The sequence below is a fragment of the Pogona vitticeps genome, chromosome 4 (genome assembly GCF_051106095.1).
Source record: "Pogona vitticeps strain Pit_001003342236 chromosome 4, PviZW2.1, whole genome shotgun sequence".
In the NCBI taxonomy this organism is placed as follows: domain Eukaryota; kingdom Metazoa; phylum Chordata; class Lepidosauria; order Squamata; family Agamidae; genus Pogona; species Pogona vitticeps.
This window is the reverse complement of record NC_135786.1, coordinates 69109482-69135682: the sequence shown is the minus strand read 5'-3', so window position 1 is coordinate 69135682 and position 26201 is coordinate 69109482. Positions and strand designations below refer to the sequence as shown.

Genomic DNA, 26201 nt, shown 5'->3' with positions numbered 1-26201 from the left:
ATGTATTCCAATGGGCTTAAAACTCACCATCCAGCGAAGATCCTCCATACGGCAGCCATTTTTGCTGCCTGTATAGCGAGGAATCCATCCCTAAACACAGCAGGGAGCCATTTTATTTACCCGGTGGCCATTTTGAAACCAGCAATCAGCTATTGAAAAAATCATCGTTTTGTGAAGAATCGGTTCCCGAAGCAGGGAACCGATCATCACAAAGCAAAATTCCCCCATTTAGACCATCGTTTTGCGATTGCAATCGCAAAAAGATCATCGTAAAGCGGATTCATCGTAATGTGGGGCAATTGTAAAGCGAGGCACCACTGTATAGCTGTCCTGACTAGCAGCCATCAATGATCTTAGCTTCCATAAATTTATTTGATCCTTTATGAAAAGCTGCCCAAGTTGGAATAAGTAGTTAAACTCTCGGTTTAACTAAGTGCTGTGTGAAGAACTCATTCTATCTGTTCTAATTCTACTTCCACTGTTCAGCCTCAGTGAAGGACTCTGGGTTCTTGTTTTATGACAGAGGGAAAACTCTCTCCATACAATGCATAATCTGTATCACATCTTGCTTGCCTTTTCTTCTAAGCTTAACAGTGCCAAATGCTGTAACTTCTTCTCACAGGGTATGATCCAGTTCCTTGATTATTTTGGCCGCCCTTTTCTGTACTGTTTTCAGCTTACAAAAGTCGTTCTTCAACTGAAGTGCCAAGAAACCTTTCAATAATGCAAGAGTTCATTTGAACCTCAATGGTACGATGGCTTTACAATGAAGACAGCAGAGGAATGTGCAAATGGACACGGCCAGTTATGGTATTTTGGAGATAGAGTCCAATAAGCTTAGTGCCAATAAGCTAACTCAGTTTACAGCAATGCTGTAGAAGTAATACATCTTCCCTGTTAGAAGTGGTACCAGTACTTTAACAACCACACTTTCCCCCTCCTGTGTTGAAAATAGTGGACTGGAACTAGGGAAGTATGTAATTGACAAGTCACATTCTCTCAGCAATAACAACTACCACATTTTCACCACTAGGGAAATGCAATTCACTAAAAGAAATGCAATGGACCTAAAAGAATATCTTCAAGTACTGTACTGTAGACAAAAAAAACTGGTATAATACCGAGGCAGTAAATGCTTATACTTCCTCTGCTGCAATTGGATAATGGTCGAATGTCCCTCACGGAAAGGAAAGGAAGCCTGAAAAAGTCTTTCATTTTCTAGTAAATGTCTTAAGACACTCCTTTCAAACTTGACAAAATTTGTACATTACTGTAACTTCCATCATTTTCTGCCAAATAACGTTGGAGGAAGAGAACGTTTCCACACATATATGCAAAGCTCAACTGAATTTGTTACATTAAATGAATTTACCTGACTCGATGCAATGGACCCTCTTGCCATCTTCTCAAATCCAAGAGCCAAGGCACAGTCAGCCAAACCTTAAATACAAATCAGTGAACACTTATACTACATACTTTTATTATCATATAAACCACTTGAGTAAATTCAGACAAGATTGAAAAGGTAGAATGCATAAAATCAACTGTTTTAAACCATAAATAGGGCCCAACAGCCCTTGAATTGGGACCTCAATGTTATTAAGATAATCCACAGGCGACATTTTAGAATATTTAAGTTGATCTTCACATCTCCCTTGCATTCAGTTTAGCAGATCTTTCTCTCAACATTAAATAATGTGGGAAATTATTGGAAACACCTACTTTCAATAATTTCCCTCTGCGTAAAGCTGATTTCTTAAGTACAGAATGAGTGAATTTAGAGTTGTGAAATTCCCTCAACTTTTTGTTCTCCTGCTTACTTTGCTGTTATGATGTGCCCTCAAGCCACTTATGACATACAGTGATCATATGAATTAGTGACCTCCAGAAGGTTTTGTCACCAACAGCCCTGCTCAGTTCTTGTGAATTTAAATGGCTTTTTTTTATTGAGTCAATCCATCTCTTATTTGGTCCTCCTCTTTCCCTGATGCCTTAAACTATTCCTAGTGTGATCATCTTTATGTGCCCAAAACACAAGAACATCCGTTTAGTCTTTTTTTTTTTCCTTTTAGGGAGAATTCTAGCCTAGAATCTACATATTTGTCTTTCTATCGGCCCATGATAACCACAAAGTAATCCTCCAACACCACTTTTATAACAAATCATTTTTTAACTTGGTGGCTTTGTTCATTGCCCAGCTTTCTACACCTTTAATATACATTTTTCAAAATTTCCTTGCCTTGATTGACCTCTACTCCAACAAACTTCTACTTACTGACCCCACTGTCCCCTATTAATATAGGATCATTGGAAGTGCAGTCAATCTAGGAAGGGAGACTGTGAGAAATATATGTTAATGTTAGTGGCAAGCAGGAGTATACCTTTGAGGGAGAAAATCACAAAATACAATTGAGTCTCTCAGTAATGAGTCATATACTGGTTAGTGATTTAAATTCTAATTTCAATAATGTTTTAGATCAGTTTGATTGCCTCATCTTGTGCAGTTCTGTAGCTGAGGAAGAGGACAAAACAGAGTCAATCAATAACTTCTACTGCAAGGGTGTGAGACCTATGGCTTCAGAAGAGTCCAGAGGTCTGGGTTAAGAGTTCTTCATGTGGTTGGCTGGAAATTTCACAAGCCTGCTCCAAGAAGTACACCTATAGAAAAGCTCTCTTATTCTACCTCAAAGAGGTCACAGATAGAATTTAAATCAAATTTACCCTGCCCAAAACATACTGCCATGCTGGAAGTTATTTTTTTAAAACTCTGCATAGTTTTAAAAGATTACTTGGCATATTGTGCAGCAGTTTTGTTTTTCAGCTACACACAAGTCAATTAGTCAGTCTCTAAGAGCTTTAAAGGATCCACTTCATTCCCTTAACATTCATAATGTTAGTACCACTATAACAGAACATTTTAATATGGAAAATGGGGGAGGAAAAAAAAGAGAAATATTAATGAAAAATCCTAAGTAATTAAGTGCAGCAGTTAGTACTGCGTATGTACACATGCCTAGAATACTAATGGCTGTACTTGATTACATAAGATTTCATGGCCAAATAACCCAGTGGTTTGAGTATCTAGTTGCAAAGCCAGAAGCTGGGAATTTGATTCCCCAGTGTGGCTCCAGGAAGAACAGCCAACCTGTGCGACCTTGGGCAAGCTGCACAGTCCCAGGTACTGTTGATGCACTACATCAGTTATAAAAAATCAAGCTTTTATTTCCCTTCTCTTCAAGGACTGATCAAGAAACTGCCTGCAGCTGAAGTCACTGACATGGATTCAACTGTGGGTGTTTTCTCAACCAGTGAGGCAAAGAAAATATTTAATTTATTTTTTTATAACTGATGTTGCACATTACCTACATACAGTCTACATGTTGTCTGCATACCGACAAAAAAATTTATTTTATTTCCCTTGCCCTCGCCCAGCAGGGGGATGTGATTAGTTTGCCAATATCCTGAGGTGGCTTGCTTATTAAGCCACTTCATGATATTGGCAAATTGAAAGGCTTGCTTTGAATCAGTTCTATTGTGATATTGGCAAATTGAAAGGCTTGCTTTGAATCAGTTCTATTGATTGCATGTGCTGGGACTGATCCAAACCAGAATGATCCTACCCACACGAGAAAAGCAGAAGTCCCTTGATAGGAAGTAAAAAGGTGTGGACAGGAATACTCTGAGGGTAGGCTGATGTGTTCTAGCAAAGATGTTGTCTGATTGCCATCTTTAAGAGTGCACCAGCCCATTCCTGCAGTGCTCCAAATGGAGGGCTAAACAGCCCATGTATCCAGTCTCAGTGTCTGCATAGCAGCAATGGGTACAGTCAGAGCCAAAAGTGGGTGGAGTAATGAAGTGACCATCCCCTTTGTTCAGTACACAACAGACAACAAAGGCACTTGCTTTCAAAGCTGGCTCAGCTTTGATGTAGAAGACAGCAAACAACTGTAACTACTACTATGACTGGGGTGTTGTTAGCAGCTGTGGCTACGGCCTTGTAGGAGTCCAGAAATCTGGGCTGATTGTTCTGAATCTGCTTAACCCTCACCCTTGCTCCACAAAAGTATTCCCAGAGAAAAGGTTTATTCTTTCTTAAAGCAGCCATGGACAGAGTAAACGAAGATAAGCTACACATGTTTGCAAGAGCAATAAACACAACATACCTCCTTGAATTAGTTGTCTGGCCATGAACAAAGCTGTTGAGCCAGTTGAGCAGTTGTTGTTCACATTTATGATAGGAATTCCTGTTAATCCCAAACCATGATAAATAGCTCGCTGACCACTGGTTGAATCGCCTTTATGTAAAGAAGGTAAGAAGAAGAATCACACAGCTGACAAAGTTGAATCATATTCTCTTTTAAATAATTTTTTAGGTTATTCAAGGCTTTTTAACATGGTGGGCGATAAAATAAATTCAGTCCCTGGCACCTCCAAATAGTTTAGAAGACTGCTGTCTAAAATTTTGGCTGGCTACTCATATTCTCATTCATAAATATGCATTAATATACAGTATTCCTTTAATGGTGCAACACGTACGTTCATCAGAATATTACCTAAGTACATATTGTTGATCATCAAGAAACTTATAAATCATGAACATGAGGTTAGGTTAAAACACCTGCACTATCAATATGTGAAATGCTTAATTTATAGAGTGTTTAATTATGGTAAGAGAGAGAGAGAGAGAGTAGGAAATGCAATCCTGAGAATAAGCATTGTATATTTAAAATGAAGCATGAACAGCAATTTACCAAAGTCACTGTGAAATCATTAGATGCCAGATGAGCAAGGTCATTGCACATAAACACTTTCTTACTAAAGAATGTCTTTCATGACTGACAGTTCAGCCTGTAAGGCCATAAATAAAAGAGTGAACTAAAAGTGTACGGAAAACATTGCAATATGTTGATATGATAGGCCCATGGGGTTTGCAGGTCCTGTGATTTGCTCTTAACTTTACTAAATCCCTGTAATTTTAATGCATTGAAATCTGTAGGCTCTGAAATTATTAATCAAAATAATAACACTCATAGTCATGGTGGCAATTTGACAGATTCTGGTTTACAAGCCATTGTATTTACAGGCAGTGCAAAAGCAATATATAACGTGATTATTCATGCCTCTGTAACTTAGTGGTCCTGGAAAATCAGTTCTTTACAGTTTGAAGGGAAATATAAATATAGGGAGGGAGGAGACATACACACATCAATGCTACTTTATGCAAGTCCATGCTATGCCATGCCACACCATACACATTGGATACGAACAACATTGCTATCAAAGAGCAGTAACGCGTACCAACAACAGCGGCACAAGGGAAGGACAACGTGGATTTTCCTCCATAGATTCAAATTACCTTGGCTGGTAATCTAGAATAATTTTCTTGTCATTGTGTCATTAGTAATAAAGGCTAAGAAAGTTGCTTTTAAAACGTATTCTTACTTTTAAGAACTTCGTATTTTAAAGATGTATGCTCTGCTTTTTGATTGTGCCTTTTTAGATTATATGCATGTACTGTACACTGTTAGACTGTAACAGAAACATTCTCTTTCTTCTTTTTTACTCTTAAAATATATTTCTACTGTATTTTGAATTGAATTCTAATTTAAGTAGTTGACTGCAACTAAAGTTTAATTGTCACATATCTTTAAGCATTTGTGCCCATAGTTTTCTATAGCTGTAAGATTTTTGGATGTTTTTAACAATGCTGAAGTATTTTTGTGCTTATGGAACATAAAAGCAACGTAGATAAATAAAGGTTGTAGAATCAGACAAGCTGATATTGCCTGGAATGATTGCAACAATAAAAAGACCTTGATACTCAGATGACTTCTGATATGATTAGAAATGGTCTGATTTTATTCTGGAATTAACCCTAAATAGGATAAATGCCAGCTGTGAGGAACAAAGGCTTCTAATTTTTCTCTACAGGTCTATACAGTTCCACAGTGTTCTTAGTGAGATTTCAGACAACAGACACCCTGACCAGACAGCACTCTCTTATGCAAATATTGTTATACCAAAATATTTTTTCTCATTCATATTTTATCATCAAGTGCTGAAGCTGAGAATGTTGGATGCTAACACCAGTTCAAAAACTATAGTGAAATATTGTAGGTGGAATATGAACCTTGCAGTTACACAAGTGACCAAGTGCTCTGAAATGTCATATATGCATATCTGCCAGTTTTCCTATATACATCCAATTCCCCTTGGCATGACTAACAATTGATGCCACAACTGAGTACAGTGGTGCCTCGCAAGATGAACACCCCGTTTAACGATGAAATCGTATTACGACAAAGTTTTTGCGATCGCAAAACGATGTTTCCTATGGGGCAATTTCGCTTTGCTTTGGGAACCGATTCTCGCAAAACGATGATTTTCGCACAGCTGATCAGCGGTTTCAAAATGGCCGCCGGGTAAAAAACATGGCCACCCGCTGTGTTTAGGGACAAATTCCTCGCTGCACAGGCAGCGAAAATGTCCCCGCTATGGAGGATCTTCGCTGAACAGAGAGGTTGAAGCCCATCGGAACGCATTAAACAGGTTTTAATGCGTTTCTAAGGGTTTTTTAATTTCGCTTTACGATGTTTTCGTTCTACAGCGATTTCGCTGGAACGAATTAACATTGTAATGCGAGGCACCACTGTACTAAACTTCTCAGTATTGCAGAACTGTGCATGACTGTGTGTCAGTGATTCCCTAAGTCAAAACAGACGACAACACATTAAATAACCACAAAAACATAGTAACAATGCAGAAAATCAAACATACATATATATCAATTAAATTAAAAAGAATATAAAAATAATTAATAAAAGTAAGATGGTGGAAATGATCATTTATGAGCAGAAGGAACCTCTGTGCTCTGTTGAAGTAATATCTTGAAATGCCTGTCTTACGTGGTATCTAAGCCAAATAAACAAGGCCTTGAGTTTTGCTCTGGGCTTCAGCAGCAGCATTACTTACCATTAACATAGCCTACACATGCTTGTTCCACAGCAGAATAAGGTATGCCTGCATCAGTAAGAGCCTTTTGACCTGGAAGTATTTAAAAAAGTGATATCTTTTATCAAAATCTTTCTTTTAAAAAACAACAACAGACCTATAAGCTCTTTTTGTTATGTGGCAGGCTTTTGGGAAAAAAACAGTACAGTTATGCTCATGTACTTGTAAGCAGATTAAACACAGGCATTTCATAAAACTTTGGGCCAGTTTAGACAAGACTCTTGACTTCATTATAATGTTTGGATCAGGTCTAAACAGATACAAGATCTATGCCATTAGTTAATGGGTTATGTGGAAACACTGTTCAAGGTGCTATAATCATGGAAATTGCAGTCAGGGATCAGAGCAAGCAATATGTTGCATGTTTTCATATTCTTGAATTATCAGGACTATTTCCATAGGGCTTTTCACACATACAAACTTAGCAACTTTATTTCCCTTAAGGAAATAAACTTTAGGAAATAAATCTATATGTTACATAAACCTCAATGTAGTTACTCTAATGAATCAAGTTCATCCTTCAGGATACCAGCAGGTATCCAAAACCCATTTTCATTAATGTTTTTAAAACTTGTTATTTCAGAGAAGCATTCATGCTCCTTTATCTAAGACATTCATTCTAACACAGAGGATTGATCTGTTTCTTATCTTCTTTATCAAACAGTTACGAAAGAAGTGGGGAACCATTTACTCTTCAGGTTTTTGAAGAAGAATTCCGATTATTCCTTACTGCTATCCTTGTTGACTGAAAGCTGTGATCTGAAACATCTGAAGAGCTAAACATTCCCTATCTGAGTCATGTACAGTATCTGACTTCACAATACAGGTACAGTATGAGTGAAATTTAGTTGAATCTTATATACAGGGCGATATGGACAGACAATCCCCATCCTGTTCTTGTGAAGCCAAGACTTTACTGGCTGGCCTTGGACTGCCAAATAGCAGTCTATCACTTTGCCTTCATGCTACTGATGCTCCCTGAAGCTACTGTGGGCAAACTAACCCTGATAAAACCCTGATATACCTATATATGGGAGACTCCACTCTTGTGCAACAACCATGTGGCTGATTGCAACTGTCCAGGTCACAGGGCACTACATGCCTCTAGCTCTTTGCTGCAATTACACTCAGGCATGGTAGCATGGTTACTCCTGTTCAGCAACTAGACTGTGCAATATCCCCAGAAAGAGCAATACCCCACACAATGCTGTGTGAGTTTAGCCAAACAAGGGGCAAGGCCCTCACATTTTGAATTGGAAAGCCAATACTTGCCTGCTTCTTTAGCCATGTCAGGGTAATCAAAATTGGCACGGGTTCCAGGTTTTTCAAACTATTAGAAAGAAAAGCAATAGTAGTTGATGTTTCAACAATTACACTTTTTTCCCCAGTTCTGGCCTAGTCATTGTGAATATTGCAGGTATTTGTTAAAATAGATTAATATACAGTAAACAAATTAAAGTTGACTCCTCTTAAAGACATGAACTCCTACAGATCATGCAGTGTTTTACAAGAACAACACTGCTGAGAAATCTTGCTGTAATAACAGAGTCAGCACAGAGAGGGCTGTAGCCTCTAGGTTCTCCCTCATTCTCACTGTCCCCTCTGTCACAGCACTGATACTGGTCACAACAAGTTTATCTACTTATTGTGCTATTGTAAGGACGGCTGAAAATAATATATGCAGATTAGTCTAAATACTCTAAACTGCAATACTGTGGTCTTTGATTAAAAGACAAGTCTTCTTTATCAGATGATTAGGAGAAACTCTGTCCAGAGTTTGATAAGGTAAGGGGCACACAAAGCGGGCTGTCATGGGCGGAATAAGGGGACACCTCTTCCATTACATGAGGAGAATACAGCTGAGTATAGATAGAAGCCAAAAGGTAACTTTACAGAGCTTGCCACAGGCAAAAAGGCATACTGTAGTTACATCTCTTACAAGCGCCCCTGTGCCTTTAACAACCCTTTCTCAGCCTGGGGCTTCTTGGAACAGAATATTGCAACAGACAGTAGCTCTCAGCCTAAAACTACCTCACAGGGTTGTTGTGAAGATAAAGTAGCAATCGCCAGACACCTTTATCTGATTTAAAAAGAAAAGAAAAGGCACATACTTCACTGCAGAGACTGGAAAGGGGGGGGGGGGCGGAGGCTGGAGACACACGGTGACGGCTACTCTTAGTGTTCGTTAGTTTTAAGAGTCTTTATGCAACCCGGTATAAAAGTACAGGAGATGTGAGACCCGTAGAAAAGAGAGGCAAGGCCAAGCGTCTACTATTCTCTCGTTTGGTTCACACCACCACCTTTCCGAGGAGCTGGAATCCGAAGCGCATCCCAAATTCCCACCGCCCGGTTACCTTGGTCATGCCGACGCCCACCACGAAGACCCTCTTTCCCGAGACCATCGGAGCCATGGCTGCTGCCCAGGGTCGCCCCACCGTGTGCGTTTCGGTTGCCGCTGTCAAGCCACCGCCGCGAAAACCCACAAAGCCGTACTCGCCTCCTTTTGGAAATCGCTGTTAGGCTCCGCTCCGGAGGAGGCAAAGGTCGAAGAAAAGGGGCGGGAGTCCCCGAACCACTGGTCCGCCCCGTCGTCTTCTTAAAGCAACAGTAGCCCTAAATTCGCCCCCCCCCCACACACACACAACCACTTTCAATTGGTTAGACTAAGGGAGCCCTAATTGAGGTTTGGGGTTCGAGTCCCTATTGTGCCTCCTGAGAGCAGAGCCATGCTACCCCCAGAAGAAGGAAATGGGAAATCACGTCTCAGCACTCCCTATCTGGAAAACCCTGAAAAGGGTCGCCATTGACAGCTCATGATTATTATTAATTTTACCGATTTAACAACAATAATAACCTTTGAACTGCAGAGTTGGAAGGGAGCCTATGGATCATCAAGTCCAGCCCCTGCCAAGAAGGCACAGCGAGGAAGTGAACTCCCAACCAGAGATCTAAAGCCCTGAGCTATCCAGTTTAGGGCACCAGCTAAGGATAAAGCTGCTGGTTACTACTGCGGACTAGTGGATATGAACAGGTAGTGCAGCACAGTCTGGACATAACATGAACCAAGATGGATGATAAAGAACGTCGTGTTACTGGATATGTTTGAAAAGTGAAGACAATGCATTGGTTCTCAGGAGGCACAATAGGAGATCAGAGTCTATGTCTGGGTTTTCCTACTATTCCCAGTTTGAGCTATAATCCTACATTCTTGCAGTGTTACACGATAAAAAATAAATACATTGAACTTCATAAACTCAGATTATGTAGGAGTTTTATTTGCAATCTCACATGCTGGCTGTAGTTGTATGACAGACAGGGACTTTTCAGGGCTGGGGTGATTACTTATCTTCTGCCTATGGATTCAAAGAGAACCCCATCTCTCTGCTGAGTGTTTTTCCCCTCTTTGATCTGTTGGTGCCAGCTGTTTTGCTGTTTATCTGCTTTGGTTGGTTGCAAAGTATATGTGCAGTAAAGAGAGCAATGTGCAGAAGCCTGTAATGGCAAGCAACCATAAGTAAATAAATGTTTATTTTTCCATAGAGGGAGTTATTGAAACTTTTAAGTACTGGTTAATGAGAAAAGGGCTGGACTTGGAGAATTTATAGCTATTCTTCTCTGTGAGTCTCTGTACAATACTTCTAATGGGTAGCAAAAGAGTTTTACCATAAATTCAAAACTCTACAACAAATCACAGCTTTACTTTGACTGGAGGAATAAAACTAAATAAGTTTCCGCACAGTACTGTATTCCTGAGCGTAGACACATTTCCTGGGCTAGCCCTGTAGAGCCTTGACCTGTGAGACTCCAGCCCAATCTCAAACACAGAATATTGTCTCTTTTTAGTGGTTCATGAGTAAAATCCCACTTCCTCAGGTTGTGTACTGTCCCTTCATCCTGAGAAAGTGGGATTTTACCTACTAAAGCTTGCACTTTGTGTGATTTTTTGTTTTAGTGGTTCAATAAAGGTATCATCTTAGCTCTTGAATTTGTGTAATCCTGAACCCACACGGCCTTTTACAGTAATTCTTTCTGGTCTCTGTTTTTGTATGTTGTGGAAAAGAAAGGAAAACAACAAAGGACAAAATATTGAGACGCCTTAAAGACTTTCACTGGTGAAGTTTCATAGATCTAAATCCATTTCCTGACAAAAGTTTCCGTTGCCGTTTGGTTTACAGCACGGCTATTCCGGAAAACTTGTCAAGCTCTCTTTAGGGTAGGGCCCTTCATGGCAAGGCAGGTGGCGCCACTATTCTCTCCAAGCTTTGCAAATGAACCTTTAACTTTCTTTACAAAAAAGCGCAAGAACTTATTTATTTGGGCCATAAGTCGATTCCCTGGACGGGCGGGCCAAACCGAGGAGGTTCCCAGCTCCACCCCTCCCAGCTTAAGGCAGTGGAGAAAGACGCGGCCGTTCCTTCTCGACCTCTGGGTTCCTTCCTCTCAGGGGCGACCTTGCAAGCGCCATGCTCCGCCTGGGAAGAGTGGCTGCCCTGGTCCGAAGGCTCCCCGCTCAGGGCCTGCCCGCAGCCTTGGGCGCCTTCCCGAGAAGACCCGCGTCCGGAGGGAGAAAAAAAGAGGTCCTCTTGCACGTGCATGGGGAGGCCGGCTGCGGTGAGTTGCGTCCGAAGCCCTTCCTGAACTGCCCCGAACACTCTGCGGAGCGGAGTCTCAAGGATACGCGACCCCGCTAACAGCGGCTGGTTCAGCCAGTGCGGCCGGAACGCCTCTTCTGAGGAAAAAAAAAAACGGGGCCGCGGAAGGTTTCCTCTCCCGCCCTTCGGAGACGGAGACAACTAAGCTGACCATCACCAGCGCCCTGTGGCTTCACGACGACACCCACTTGCAAACCAGGGCAGGCCCAACAGGCTGAGCTGCAGCAACTTTTCGCCCCTGGGATGAAATTATTTTCGCACCCGAGAGGCAGAACATTTCACAAGCGCCTCTCCCCTTCTTTGGAAGTCAAAATATACGGCAGCAGAAGTTAAAAGCCAGAATTCGCTGCCTTCTCCTCCACTGGAGGCAGCCACCCCACTCTGTTTAATTAATGGCAGGGCCATCCCTTGATAGAACTAGTCACCCTCAGAAGACCCCAGTGTACATGCTGCAACTTGAAGGAGTCCTGAGGTGAGGTGGTCTCAACCCCTTTGGGGCAGGAGGCACAGGGTTGCAAGGAATAGGAATAGGGGAGGTCACCCTTCCTCACAGGTTTCCATCGTTCAGTGCTTAGGGAGGGTCATGCTGTCAGTCGGGATCAGCAGATGTGCACCCCCACTGATGTTTTTGTTTTGCCAGTCCTGTGATTCCCTCATCATTGCCTATGCTGACTGGGACTGATGGGAATTGCAGGCTGACAACATTTGAGGGGACAGATTCCCCCCCCCCATTTAATTAAAACCAAAGCCTATATCTTGGCCAGTCAAAGATGGATTTAACTGTCATGGTCCCAGTGCCCTCCCCTCTGTGAAGAGGGATACATTATATACTTAGTTGCAGACAGCTATGGCATAAAAGCTTAAAATGCCTAGAGCCATCAGAGCAGGATCAGCAGAAGCCAAAAACTAGGGACTCCTAGGCCAGAATCCTATTAAGAGCATAAGGGTGCTCATGTGAACATTTCTCCCTCCACCACATCCTGTGTCATGTGACTTATCAATCTGTCAAACAGCACAAGACTACACATGCCAAGAGTGGTCTGCTGGAGTGGGCCAAACTTTTGTGTGATGGTCTTTCCACAGTCATGAACCCCAAAGGATACTGGACATGGTCCCTCCCCTCGTCCCCATCTCTAGGGCCAGTGGATAAAAAGAGATAAAAGCTGCATTGGAGAACTGTTGTGATATCTATTAATATTAGCCATCATTGGAAATATATTGAACTCCAGTAATTGTAAGTCACTGTCTTGGAGTAGTAGACATGCTCTTATTCTGCAGGTTGGTGGTAAGAATGCTACCCAGTTTCCCCAAAAGTAAGACAGGGTCTTATATTACTTTTTGCTCCAAAAACGCGTTAGGGCTTATTTTCAGGGGATGTTTTATTTTTTCATGTTCAGCAATCTACATTTATTCAAATACAGTCATGTCATCTGGTTGCTGCACAATGGTGGAGGGCAGGGTTTCACTTAACTGGGGCTTATTTTTGGTGGAGGGCTTATATTATGAGCATCCTGAAAAATCCTACTAGGCTTATTTTCAGGTTAGATCTTATTTTTGGGGAAACAGTATTTTCATTTGCCCTATAGGCAATAAAAGTAAAATATTGCATCTGGTTTATACTACTACTGCTACTGCTACTGCTACTACTACCACTACTTATTTACTTATTTACTTATTTACTTATTTACTTATTTACTTATTTACTTACTTATTTATTTATTTATTTATTTATTTATTTATTTATTTATTTATTTATTTATTTTGAGTACAGGTATTGCAGAAATTCTAATGAATAGGCCACATGCCAGAAATTCATTGGGAAGAGTGCTTGTTGAGGAAGTAAGTGAATATCTTGTTCAAACCTTCCATTTCCTAGTTACTATTGATAAATGCATCATGATGTGCTCCATTTTCAGTCAAATTGTCTACTGAAAGCTTAATAGAGCTGCAGATTTTGAACTTTGATGTGTAACACAGGAGTTAGTACAGTAAACCTTTATTGGCATAAAACAATGTAGACAAGAAAGTAAGACACAAGGGGAAAAGAATTGCAATGTGAAAAAACATAGTCAACAAGTAAGACATAATACCTGGGGAATTAGGTAAAGAAAAGATCTACGGCAACAGTGAGTTTCATAATTACAGCTAAATAGTTTGCCAGAGGAGTTACATATTTATAAACTAAGCACAGAATAAAGTTAGGGTATATAGTCTACCAACATGCTGAAAAACTGGCCTGTTTTCTTGTATGTACAGTCACATAATAAAACTGTGGCCCTCATAGAGTTTTCCATTAATTGAACTTTACATTTACACTCTTTCCATAGCTATATGAAACTCTTGATGTTCTCCGTTTTGATGACAGTGTCCGCGTAGTAATAGTCAGGAGCAATATAGAAGGCGTATTTTGTGCAGGTGGGTAAGGCATTTTCTGACTGAAGATGATCAAAAGCCAGGAAAAAAATACAAATGGAAGTAGAAAATAAAATTAAAGCCAATATATATATATCGTTAACTTGCATTCTTGCTTATTTTCATTAATAAAATATACTTCTTGCACTTGTTCTTTTTTGTGTGTTTTCATTTCAAAAACTGTTACTTCCAAACTGAGAATCACAAGATGAACTATGTGTAGTATTACTAATAGAAAAGGGGATATTCATATATGAATACGAATGTTCTCATTGCAGCTGGCCCTAATGAGGGTCTGGCCCCTGGGACTGGACCATTCACTCACACATCCTGCTGCAGTGACGGTCCCACTTGTCCTGCCAGTGGTGCTTGGAGCTCCGACTTGTCCTCTCACCCCCTGCCTGGAGTGGCCAGCTGAGCAGGAGGAGAGCACAACTCCAGGAACCATTGGCAGGTTGTGCGGGACCGTTGTTATGTCATTAGTACCAGCTGCAATGGGGATATTCGTATTTGTATACAAATACAGTACAGTATTCCCATCTCTAATTACTAGATATAGAGACAGCATACGGTTGAGGAGCTTTGTGATAGATTTACCACTTTTCTTTGATACTGGCTAAAATCTTGTTGTGCAGTTATACCAACAACATAACTTTTGGAAGCAAATTGCCATAAATTAAAACATCTCAGTAGACATTATCTGTTGCATTCTGAGTTGTGTGAGTCAGTGTATAACAGATGATGCCTAGGGAGATTTCTTAATTTATGACAATTTACACCTAAAAGCTACCCTGCTTGTATAACTGTGCAACACAATTTCAGGGAGTTAACTTGATCATTAGATCTATCTTTTTTAAAATAATGAATCAATCTTCTGAATTCAATTTATCCCAGCCAGTGATTGCTGCTGCTCACAATTCCATGCAAGTCTTTTACTTATGGGTGCTTGTTGTACAGATACATTTGGGGACATTGTTTTATATTGAAAAATAATTTCAAAATATGGCTCTCAAACTTAGAAACATGCAACTGTGACCTTCCAGATGTTGTCAGATTATAAATCTCAGCCGGCAGTCTGACAACATCTGAAGGGCTACAGCAGCCCACCACTACCATTCTAACCCTATAAGTACATCAATAATAATAATAATAATTGTGTGCCATCTAGTCAATTCTGACTTCTCGTGACCCTTTTCAGGGTATTTTAGGTAGAGAGTTCCCAGAAGAGGTTTACCATTTCATTCTGGGGACACCATGGGACTGTGCATCTTGCCCAAGGCCACACATGCTGGCTGTTCTGGGATGAGTAGTGGGGAACTGAACTCCCAGTCTCTGGTTGTGGAGCCAGATCCCTAACTCATGGAGCTATCCAGCCAGGTATAAGTACATCAAACACAGATTTAATTGAAAGTAGAAGCTGCTTTGTTCAGAGACAAGTCCTAATTCTCTGCTTTGAAAGTAAATTTACTAGCGTGGAACAGCAACTGCATTATGTTCTAGCTACATTCTAACTTTAATCCTTTTATGTGCTAAAGTTTTTGTTTATAACAGCAATCTTTTAAAATATGTAAAATATCTTCTACAACTACTCCTGCATATACTCTGAATTCATAAATAATTAATTACAACATAGCCCATGTTGTAACATGAGGCATACAGTATACAACATCACTGATTAGCACTGACACATTAATGTTCTGTCTTTAAAGAAAAATGGATTCATATTCAAAGGATAAGAAAAATTTACGAAATGATTACATTGTTTTGCATGTTAATGAAACCCATAATTAAGCTGTTAAATTATAACTTAAAAGAAAAAATCAAAATAATTCATTATATTGCTTGACATTAAACTGTAAAATTGTAAAAATAATTTAAAGCAATTAAAAATGGCCACCAGTGGCTAATGACCCATTAATCAACACATGAAATAAAGGATCATAGTTATTCCACACTAATATTGGTGTTGTTTAGTGTTTAAAATGTAAAACATTAAATTCACTGTTACCAGTTCTAATGAATTAGAGGTAAACAAATTCATTTGTAACATATTATTCTAAATTTTTCTAGATAAGCTGGACATACCCAACCTGGTGCCCTTCAGAGTTGCTGAATCAGAACTATTTACAAGTCTAGGAAAATTGGTTTTTTTAGACTTCATAGGCAGATGCTTATCCCCATTAATTTTCCTGAGACAATACAATCTAACAATTGTATAAACCCTGGATTTTTCAGTTACTTGAATTTAAGTACCATCCTGAGCTAATCTGAAGCTATACCAGAAACAAAGCAACACTGTGACATGTGCTGTCACAGCTAAAATCGAGGTGGGGAGTGTCTACTAGGGCTTTACCACTTTTGTTGAGGTTTAGGGAAGGAATGAAAAATGTGTATCATTCTATGAGAATTTATTAAAACAGCATTCTTAAAACCAGATCTTTGTGATGCATTTCCTACAGGTTATATTCAGCAAACTAGTGCTTTAATGTCCCAGGTTTACTCGTATGCAGAATTGAGCACACTTGCACACAAATGGAAGGAATTGGGCACACAGCCTGACTAAGATTCTTTTTCTGCAGTCCAAAGGTCTGAAGGTCTGTTGTTGAACTCATTGCATTCCTTTTCTGCACTGCCAAACTTATCCCTGCCCCTGTTCTGAGTGTAGGTGCAGACCTAAAAGAGCGTGCTCAGATGAGTGATACTGAAACAGACCATTTTGTTCAAAGGCTCAGGAATTTAATGGATAACATTGGTAAGTAGGTCACAAGCAATTCATCTGCATGGGATACTTTTTTTCACATTAACATGTAAAAGTACCTTGTTAATTAGTACAGTGGTACCTCGCTTAACAGGCGCTCCGTTTAGCGATGAAACCACATAGCGACAAACTTTTTGCTATCGCAAAAGCGATCACATTGCCATGTTTCCTATGCAGTTTTTTTGCTTTGCGGTGATCAGTTCCCTGTTTCGCTTACCGATCATCGCAAAACGATGATTTTTAAACAGCTGATCAGCAGTTCCAAAATGGCCACCAGGTTTAAAAAAAATGGCTGCCTGCTGTGTTTAGGGACGGATTCCTCGCATAAGAGGCAGTGAAAATGGCTGCCATATGGAGGATCTTCGCTTTAAGGTGAGTTTTAAGCCCATAGGAACGCATTAAACAGGTTTTAATGCGTTTCTATGGGCTTTTTAAAATCGCATAACTGTATACCAATACTAAGTAATACTGGTATACCAAAGAAAGGAATCAGTAGTACTATTAAAGCATTTGAGAATAATCATGGAGGTTATATATACTCTGATGATAAGACTTGCTGCATTTTTATTTCTTGCTTAGAGTTCTGTGTAGTCAGCCTTCTTTTCATATTAAGAGAGAACATTCTCTTGCAGCAACATTCCCCACACTGGTGCCTTCATGATGTATTGAACTAAAACATCCATCATCCCCAGCTAGCATAGGCCCAGGAGAATGGGACACATAGTATAACATATTAGAGTACCAGCTTGGGGTAAGCTGCTATAGCAGGAGAAATACATTTCAAGGGTAATTTGGGGCTAAAATTATATTTGCTTAAATGTTAATCTTAAATATTTCTAGAATACTCATCAAGGCTTAACTTCTAGGTAACATATCTGGGACCAGAATGTTAGACTCATGAGAATATATAAAAGATACACATCAATTTATACTTCTGTTTTAAATCCCAGTTAGGACTGGCAGTGCATAAACAGACATTTGGAGAAGCAACCTTATTTTATAACTGAAAGAGTAATTAAAACCTGAAAGTCTGTTCACCAACTTGTTATGTATTCCTGGATATATTGATGACTGTACAAGGGCTGCATTCAGTGACTCTGTCGTTTAATTTTCACAGCTGCACTACCGATGCCTACCATTGCTGCCATTGAAGGTTATGCCTTGGGTGGGGGCCTGGAATTGGCACTCGCTTGTGATCTCAGAGTGGCAGGTGAGTATTCTGGCAAAAACTGGAATCTTTTGTTTCAGGAACACAGAGCTTTCAAATGAGAACAGGGAGTTTCTGAAGTCATTAAACTGAAATAAATGTACCAATTAGTTATCAGTGCAGAGTCAGAGGTTGAGAGTCTGATTCCCCTCTTTTCTCATGAGAAAAGAACCAGCCTGTGTAGCTTTTACGCAAACTGTCCCGTCCCAGAACACCTCTAAAAGAAGGGAATGGTAAACCACTTTTGAGCACTCTGTAGCTGGAAAACCTTGGAAAGGGTTGCCATAATTGACTTGACAGTATACAGTTGTTGTCATTGTTATAGCATTCTCCCCCTTTCCCCCTTTCTTTTTCTAAAATCAGCATCGTCTGCTAAGATGGGTCTCATCGAAACAACAAGAGGACTCTTTCCTGGTGCAGGTAACATGATTTTGTGCACTCCCTTCCCCCACTTTTAGTTTTTGACTGTTTTTTTTCTTTTTTTGTATGTACTCCTGAGACTGAATATCCTTTGAATATCCTGCATTTTCTTCAGTGAGCTGAAAGAAATATATAGGGCTCTTTTCCTCCCATAGTCCTGTGATGGTGGTCAGAAAAAAAATAGTGAGTCACTCAGAAAGAATTTCATGGTTCATTGGGAGCAACAGTGGGGGCTAGTACAGGTCAATGGTCCTAAAATCTAGTTCCAGTTCTGCTCACAACATGTAATTCCTAGCTAATTTCCCATGTTTTCCATTTTTAAGATATATTAATATATTTTCTCATCTGTAATATGTAAATTGTGACATGTAAACTGTTTTATAGATACCAAACTAATCTTAAACATAGGAGAACAACAGAATTTCAAAAACTGAATGGCTCCCTCAAATAATCAGAAAGAGCAAGATGCTAACCATTTCTCTATCTTAAGATTCCCAGGCAAAGGAACTCTACTGTTTTGTTTGGTTGTATAGTCCCACCTTCAGGTATTTTTTTGGGGTTGGGGACAATTTCATCCACCCCAGCTTTTTCCTCTGTAACATCATACAGAGAATCTGTTGTATTGCTTCCCATTCTGGATACATTGCCTTCAAGACAGAATTTGACAGCCAAGTAGTTGCTCTCCCCATTTAATCCATAGGCCTGAGAAACATTCACAAAGCATATTTGGGAAGGAGACATTACATAAAAATTGCAACCTCCAACCTTCTGACGGTGGAGGGAAACTCTAGATTCTACCACACCCTTGCACAGGAAATGTTTAAATATCAGGGCCACAAAGACAGTGTAGCAAGACCTTTCTGTTCTCCTAAGGGGCTTGAACAAGAGTAACCCTTGTTTTATCATGGTGCGGGAAGGCGGAACAGGCATGCTTTACGAAAAAGGTTCAGGATCCTTCCTAGAAGAGTAAGTTGCTATGGGCAGCAACGTACCATGGTAATGGACCAAGTGTAACATTAGGTATTGCCCTTGAGTGAGCTACAGGGTTGTGGGTTGGAGCCCTTGCTTCAGAGGAAAGGTGGTGATCATAGAGCTGGGCATGAACCTTAATTCGGAGGTTTGTGCTGGATTGTTGGGCAAGCACCAGAAGTGCCAGGTCTTCCCATCCCCCAGCCAGATTGCCCGCTCACCAGCTGGTGTGCTGTGCTCTTCTCCTCTTCAGGTGTTTGACCAGTTGCTCCAGAGGCCACCCATTCAAAGGCAACACTGCAGGAATCCTTCCCCCTTATCCGAAAAGGCGGGGGAGGGAAGCTCACGCCCCTGCTGGAGGAACCGGTCGAACACCTGAAGAGGAGAAGAGCAGAACAGGCCAGCTGGTGAGCGGGGGATCTGGCAGGGAGGTGAGAGAAGGGAAGGCGTGGCACCTCTGGTGCTCCTCCAGCCATCCAGCACAAACCTCCGAACTGAGGTTTCTGCCTATCTCTAAATTCAGCAGCCTTTTTCTTTTCACACTTGAAGCGAAGTTGTACAGTTTTCATAAGTGCTTCCATAGAAGGAAATCCTGGTAATTTTAGTGTGGCCAGAAAATCATACAGGGCTTCAACTGAAATAGATTTTTATAGAGGAGTTTGTGAAAAACGCAGCAGCAGTCAGTCAGAACAATAGGCTTGTAATTTTTTTTCAGCATAGAAATCACAGTGTGTGGGTTTGTATAAAGTCATGTTAAGATACTGTACTGTTTCCCCTGCCCTGTCTAGGCGGAACTCAGCGTCTTCCTCGTTGTATTGGAGTCAGCTTAGCTAAAGAACTAATCTTCACTGGTAGACAGATTGATGGGGAAAAGGCATTTACGATGGGCCTAGTCAACCATACAGTCCCTCAGAATGAGAAGGGGGATGCAGCTTACCAAAGAGCACTAGCCTTGGCTGAAGAGATCGTTCCTCGGGTCAGTGTATTCTTCTATTTACCCTGTAGCGTTTGAAGAAACGGAATATTCTTTTGGTTGTTTTTAATTTTTCCATTTCAGAATTCTGTTCACTGCACCAAATGTCATTTTCTCAGCAAAAAGTCGAAGAATTCAAAATTCTGAACTCAAATTATATGCAGTTTGCTTATAGTTATTTAACTTTTATGAGGTCAAATCCTGTTGTTTAGTGTGATAGGTTGCACTAGAGTAGGCCACTTTGAATCAGTTGGGATTTGGTGAATTAACTCCTCTAAGTTCCATTGATTCAAATGGGCTTATTCTGGTTGTGACTTAATAAATACACTAAAATAAGTTGCAAGTAGAGTAGGCAGTAGCTTAGTGGTTTAGTATCTGGTTGTGAAGGCAGAGGTTGGGAGTTTGATTCCCCACTGTGCCTCCTGTAAGTAGAGCCAGCCTATGTGACCTTGGGCAAGCTTCCCTGCCCTGCCTCCTCTGGGTGCTGCCTATCTGTACTTTCTAATTAGAAAACCCTGAAAAGGGACATCGTACGTCAGAATTGACTTGACAGCACATACGACCATGCAGAGGAGTTAACTTACCAAATCTTCACTGATTCAGTGGATCTGGTCTAGTGTGACCTACTATGCTAGAATTTCAGCTATTGATGTTTAGCTTATGTATCCAAATTTGACTTTTATGTTGTCAGTAATTTCTACCCCAACTTCCATTTTAAAATGTTGGTTTCTTGATAACAGGTATATAACCCCCCTTATTATTTATTCTTAGATCTTAGAAATGCCTGCTAACAGTCACAAATGTCATGATAATCATTTATTGCTTCGGCTACAGCTGTAATTCTGTTAGATGACTGCAAGTTTTGAGGTTTGCAAGAAGACAACTATTCACTATAAATACACACTCTATAATGCCTTCCGTAACTAGAAAATTGTATCCCATCCCAAGATGTCTCCCTTTTGTTATTTAAAGCTTCCTTTCATTTGTGCAATATTGTTTTTCATGCAGCGTTCATGCACCTCTCTGAATAATTAAACTACTGTTCAGTGTATTACATATATTTCAGATTGGTCTGGGGAGCCGGTGACCCACTGCTGCTTGTTGGGTTCCATTTCCCATTAGCCCCAGCCAGTCTGGTCAGTATTGAGTTTATGATGGGTAGTTTATCCAGTTGTCAGCAGTCAGAGATTCCCCATGCTGTCCTTGAATAAAATACTTGAAGGCATCTATTCTATACTGGACTCTGATAGCAGCTAGATATCTGAAAGGAATAATATCATATTGTGTGCTTCTAATTACTCACAAGTGTCTTTTCTTTTCCTTTAAAAGGCCCCAATAGCTGTGAAAATGGGTAAAGTGGCTATAAACAGAGGGATGGAGGTAACCATTTTTTACAGGTTGTTTAAATTCTTTTCAACAAACTGGGAAAGTACCATAGTAATCAATCTGAATGGAAGAGCCTTATGGTCTAACAGTATGTTACATACATAATCTCTAGAGCTGCCTGTTGCATACAAAGCAATGAGAGGAATTCAGAACATCTCTTCTGCTACAAATCCATCATCAAACCAGTACTGTATTCTTTCTCCTCCTCCTAACTTCTCTCCTCCACCCTTCAATTTCATCCACAGAAGCGGGTGAACAGATAGTACAGGCAAACAAGGGAGGCAGAGAACCCCATTCATAATAGCTTTCTCAAAACACAAAATTATATTGGGTTTGTTTTAGGTAGATTCATGAGGTAGCTGCGGTATGTTAGTCTGCAGTACACCTCCCAACCATCTCTTTAAAAAACCAGCTGGGCTGTGCAGTGATAGTTTTTTAAAAAAATGCCTCTGTGGGAAATGGGGCAGTCATATCTAGTGTGAGAAGAATTAATACTTACTTGCCCCATGTGTTCAGGCCAACTTTGTGCATCACTTCGTAGAGCAATGGCCCCAACCTTGGGCCTCCAGATGTTCTTGTACTTCAACCCCCAGAAATCCTGGCCAGTAGAGGTGGTGGTGAAGGCTTCTGGGAATTGTAGTCTAAGAACATCTGGAGGCCCAAGATTGGGGACCACTGGCTTAGACCACTGGAAGCCGTGGCTTTTTTTAGGTGTTAGGAATTTTAAAAACCTAAATGCTATATGGAGGGGGAGAAAGGAGGTGGGGAACATAGAGGGATAGAAGGGAAGAAAGGATCAGATTATAGTATCCTGTACAAATGTCATCCAATCTCCTGGATTTTCCATGATAAACTAAACCTGAGAGCAAAACATTCCCTGGCATCTCATCAAAACTATCAAGGAACACTACTTATTTAAGTCATAGTGCAGTAAATATGAAATTGTTGAGTGTTACTGCTTTACTTGTAGCAGACGAATAAGATTCCAATTCCTTTTCAGGTGGATATTGCCTCTGGAATGGCTATTGAAAGAATGTGTTATGCCCAGGTAGGCTTCATTTAAAATACATTTATCCAAAAAAGGTACACTTTCTAAATACAAAGTTTTTTTTGCTGTACAACTGTTTCTGAAGATCACCTTGCTGCTTGCTGACCTTCAGAAACTCAATGAAATGCTTCAGTTTTCTGACTGCTTCAACTCTGATTAATACAAGGAAATTGTGTATCTTACCCTCAGAGGAACTACATGCTCATTAAAAATAACTAGCAAAATTGGAATCAGTTTGAAAACCTGAGATTGTATACTTCTTTCAATTTTTCTGTTAAGATAATTTTGATTGGGAAGTAAAAGAGTAGGAACAAGAGACTGAGCATTTTTCAAATATTTGAAATACAGTGGTGCCTCGCACAACAATGTTAATTGGTTCCAAAAAAATCAACGTTGTGTGAAACATCGTTCTGTGAAACACCATTTCCCATAGGAATGCATTGAAAACTGGTTAATCTGTTCCAATTGGAACGGATTGCCGTCCTTGAGCGAAAATCCCCATAGGAAACATTGTTGAGTGAAACCCGGTTCCCCAATTGAAATGCACTGAAGCCGACTCAATGCATTTCAATGGCTTTGCGAAGTCCTTTTTCGCTCCTGTAAAAGTGTCTTACAATGTTTGGAATGAGTGAAAAGGGGCATCGGAAAGAGCTCTTTGATCTCCGTTTCCCTTTTAAAGCTCTTTCCGATGTCTCTTTTCACTCATTAAAAAGTACCTTAAACTGTTTGAAGCCTGTTTTAAATGCTTGCAATGGTTAGCCCACCTCCTGAACCCTATGCAAACTTATTTTGGTGTTGTTCTGACACTTCGTTAATTTGTGGTGATTTTTTGTTTTTCCCCTCATTGAACTCCATGCATTTCAATGAGGGGAAAAACAAAAAATCACCACAAATTAACGAAGTGTCAGAACAACACCAAAATAAGTTTGCATAGGTTTCAGGAGGTGGGCTAACCATTGCAAGCATTTAAAACAGGTTCCAAACATTGTAAGACACTTTTACAGGAGCGAAAAAGAGGCATTGTTGTGTGAAAATTCCCCATAGGAAACATCGTTGTGTGAGGCGGCAAATTTAACAGAAAAAGGCATCGTTGTGTGAATTACAGTAATCGTTGTGTGAGGCACCCGTTGCGCGAGGCACCACTGTACAGAGGAATAGCAAGATCATCCCAGAGTGCAGGACACGCAAGAATGGGCTCAAGTTAAAGGAAGTCAGATTTCGATTGAATATCAGGAAAAACATCTTAACAGTTAGAGCAGTTCGACAGTGGAACCAGTTACCTCAGGAGTTGGTGAGTGCTCCAGCACCGGAGGCATTCGAGAAAAATTTAGATAATCACCTGGAAAATATGTTTTGATTGTATCCCTGCATTGAGCAGGGGGTTGGACTTGATGGCCTTACAGACACCTTCCAACTTCACTTTTCTATGATTCTAAGCTACACTCAACACCTATTACAGTGGTGCTTCGATTAACAACGTTAATTCGTTCCAGCGAAAACATGGAAAAGCAAAATAAAAAAGCCAATTGAAACACATTAAAAACCGTTCAATGCGTTCCAATGGGCTGAAAAACTCACCGTCCAGCGAATATCCTCTATAGGGGTGACCATTTTTGGTGCCTATACAGCGAGGAATCCATCCAAAAACACAGCGGGGAGCCATTTTGAGCACCTGGTGGCCATTTTGAAACCCCGACGATCAGCTGTTGTGATCGTCGTAATGTGAAGAATTGGTTCCCAAAGCAGGGAACCGATCTTCGCAAAGTGAAAAAAAAAACATTTAAAACATCGTTTTGCGATCGCAGATGCAATCGTAAAAACATCGTGAAGCAGATTCGTTGTTATACGGGGTAATCATTAAGCAGGGCACGACTGTATTCAGATGCTTTTCAAAGAGAAGGCATGGGATACCTCGATACATGCCGAAGATGGTGAAGATTAGAAAATAATATTAAATGGTGCCTTCTCATGTTTTAAATATAGAATATCCCAACAAGAGACCGCCAAGAAGGAATGGCTGCTTTCATAGAGAAACGACTGCCCAAGTTCATCGGAAAGTGATATGTCAGCCTTTTTCAGATGGCTTGAAGACAACTCCAAGAAGGCCGTGCCTTAGGAATATTTTTCTACATAAACTTTATATTCAGGAAATGTACTGCATTTGTCTTTTATACTCTATAGAAAGCATAACAGCAAAACAATAATAATGTAGATTATATTGATAAAAGGACTTCAGGTAATTTGCCTGTACTTGTTTGGGATTTCGATGTACACAACCAAAGCTAAACATTCACACTATTTGGTGAGCTGTCTATTGCACAACCAGTCACATACCAAACACCTCACCAAATAGCATAACTGTTTCCACAGTGTTAACTGTTCCTGTGGAAAACCCCAGCAGGATACTGGCGTTCATCTGAGTGCAGTATATTTCCAGCTGATGACCAGAAGATACAGTTAAACATAGTGTAGCACCTTTTTTGGGAAGGCTCTCCTTGCTTGCAAGTAAAACATTTTATGTTGCATGTATTTTATTAGAAATAAAGAAGCTAAGAAAATTATTTTGCTTTATTATTGGTGCTTGGTGTTCGTTACCATACCCACACAGGCTTTGTTTTTCTAATGTCCATCCAGGCTGACAGAGGGCATTTACTGGAATCTTAGGTAAGAGTCCTCCTTTTTTAGAGAAGCTTGTTAGTACATACACTCAGCCTGAGAGGAGAAACAATAGATCTCTGGAGGGAGCATCCATCCTTCAATACATTTGAAATGAGAAACATTTTCCATTGGGTAAGATCATAGGGATGGTCGCTTTCACATCTACAAAGGTAATAAAAAATAGCCATTGAACAACTGAAAATCAAGTGGGTAGAACTCTTTTTGGTCTGTGAAACCAGAATGGATTGCAGGCAAAAACAGCTATTTAATATTTTGGCTAGGTCCTTATGTTTGTTTCACATGAGCAACTGTTAATGTCAACAAAAGGTTGTTGTTGTTTAGTTATGTTTGACTCTTTGTGACCCCATGGACCAGAGTACACCAGGCCCTCCTGTCTCCCACTGCCTCCCGGAGTTGGGTCAAATAAATGATGCCAAAACATAAATATGCCAGTTCCACGTGACGCAAACTTGCTCTCTGCATGGTTTGAACAGAACAAAAGTGGCACATGTTCGTTGGCATGCTCAGTTTGGAAAAATGTAGATGTACTAATGAACTGTAGTATGGGTTAGAGAGAAAACATTAGCCAACTACTAGACCTTTTCCCCTTCTGTTGATGAACAAAGGCTAAACCTGAATGCTATGAAACTGCAGTATCTTTAAGTGTAAACCACGTTAATTTTCAATGAAATGAAGAGGCTGCCATT

The 26201-nt window shown here is 40.3% G+C and overlaps 2 protein-coding genes across 3 annotated transcripts in view; one reads left to right on the top strand and one right to left on the bottom strand.

The window, feature by feature from the left end:
* The window catches only part of SCP2 (sterol carrier protein 2), a 32907-nt gene extending 23355 nt beyond the window's left edge, over positions 1-9552 (bottom strand). The window contains exons 1-5 of the mRNA XM_072997631.2: positions 9366-9552; positions 8284-8341; positions 6973-7044; positions 4164-4295; positions 1373-1440 (exon numbers count right to left, since the gene is read on the bottom strand). Of these exons, the coding sequence (XP_072853732.2) occupies positions 1373-1440; positions 4164-4295; positions 6973-7044; positions 8284-8341; positions 9366-9422 (387 nt within the window). The 5' untranslated portion in view covers positions 9423-9552. The remainder of the gene's footprint in view (positions 1-1372; positions 1441-4163; positions 4296-6972; positions 7045-8283; positions 8342-9365) is intronic.
* Positions 9553-11334: 1782 nt separating this feature from the next.
* ECHDC2 (enoyl-CoA hydratase domain containing 2) lies at positions 11335-25397 on the top strand. 2 transcript variants are annotated; one of them, XM_072997627.2, is made up of 10 exons: positions 11340-11622; positions 13435-13502; positions 13991-14078; positions 16741-16827; positions 17951-18043; positions 18404-18460; positions 20218-20405; positions 21732-21782; positions 22789-22836; positions 24820-25397. In XM_072997627.2, exons 1-10 carry the CDS (start codon positions 11475-11477, stop codon positions 24895-24897), a joined length of 906 nt encoding a protein of 301 aa, XP_072853728.2. In that variant the 5' UTR covers positions 11340-11474; the 3' UTR covers positions 24898-25397. The 2 variants fall into 2 exon arrangements, with proteins under 2 accessions (XP_072853730.2, XP_072853728.2); XM_072997629.2 differs by lacking the exon at positions 21732-21782 and having other exon boundaries at positions 11335-11622.
* Positions 25398-26201: the final 804 nt, after the last annotated feature.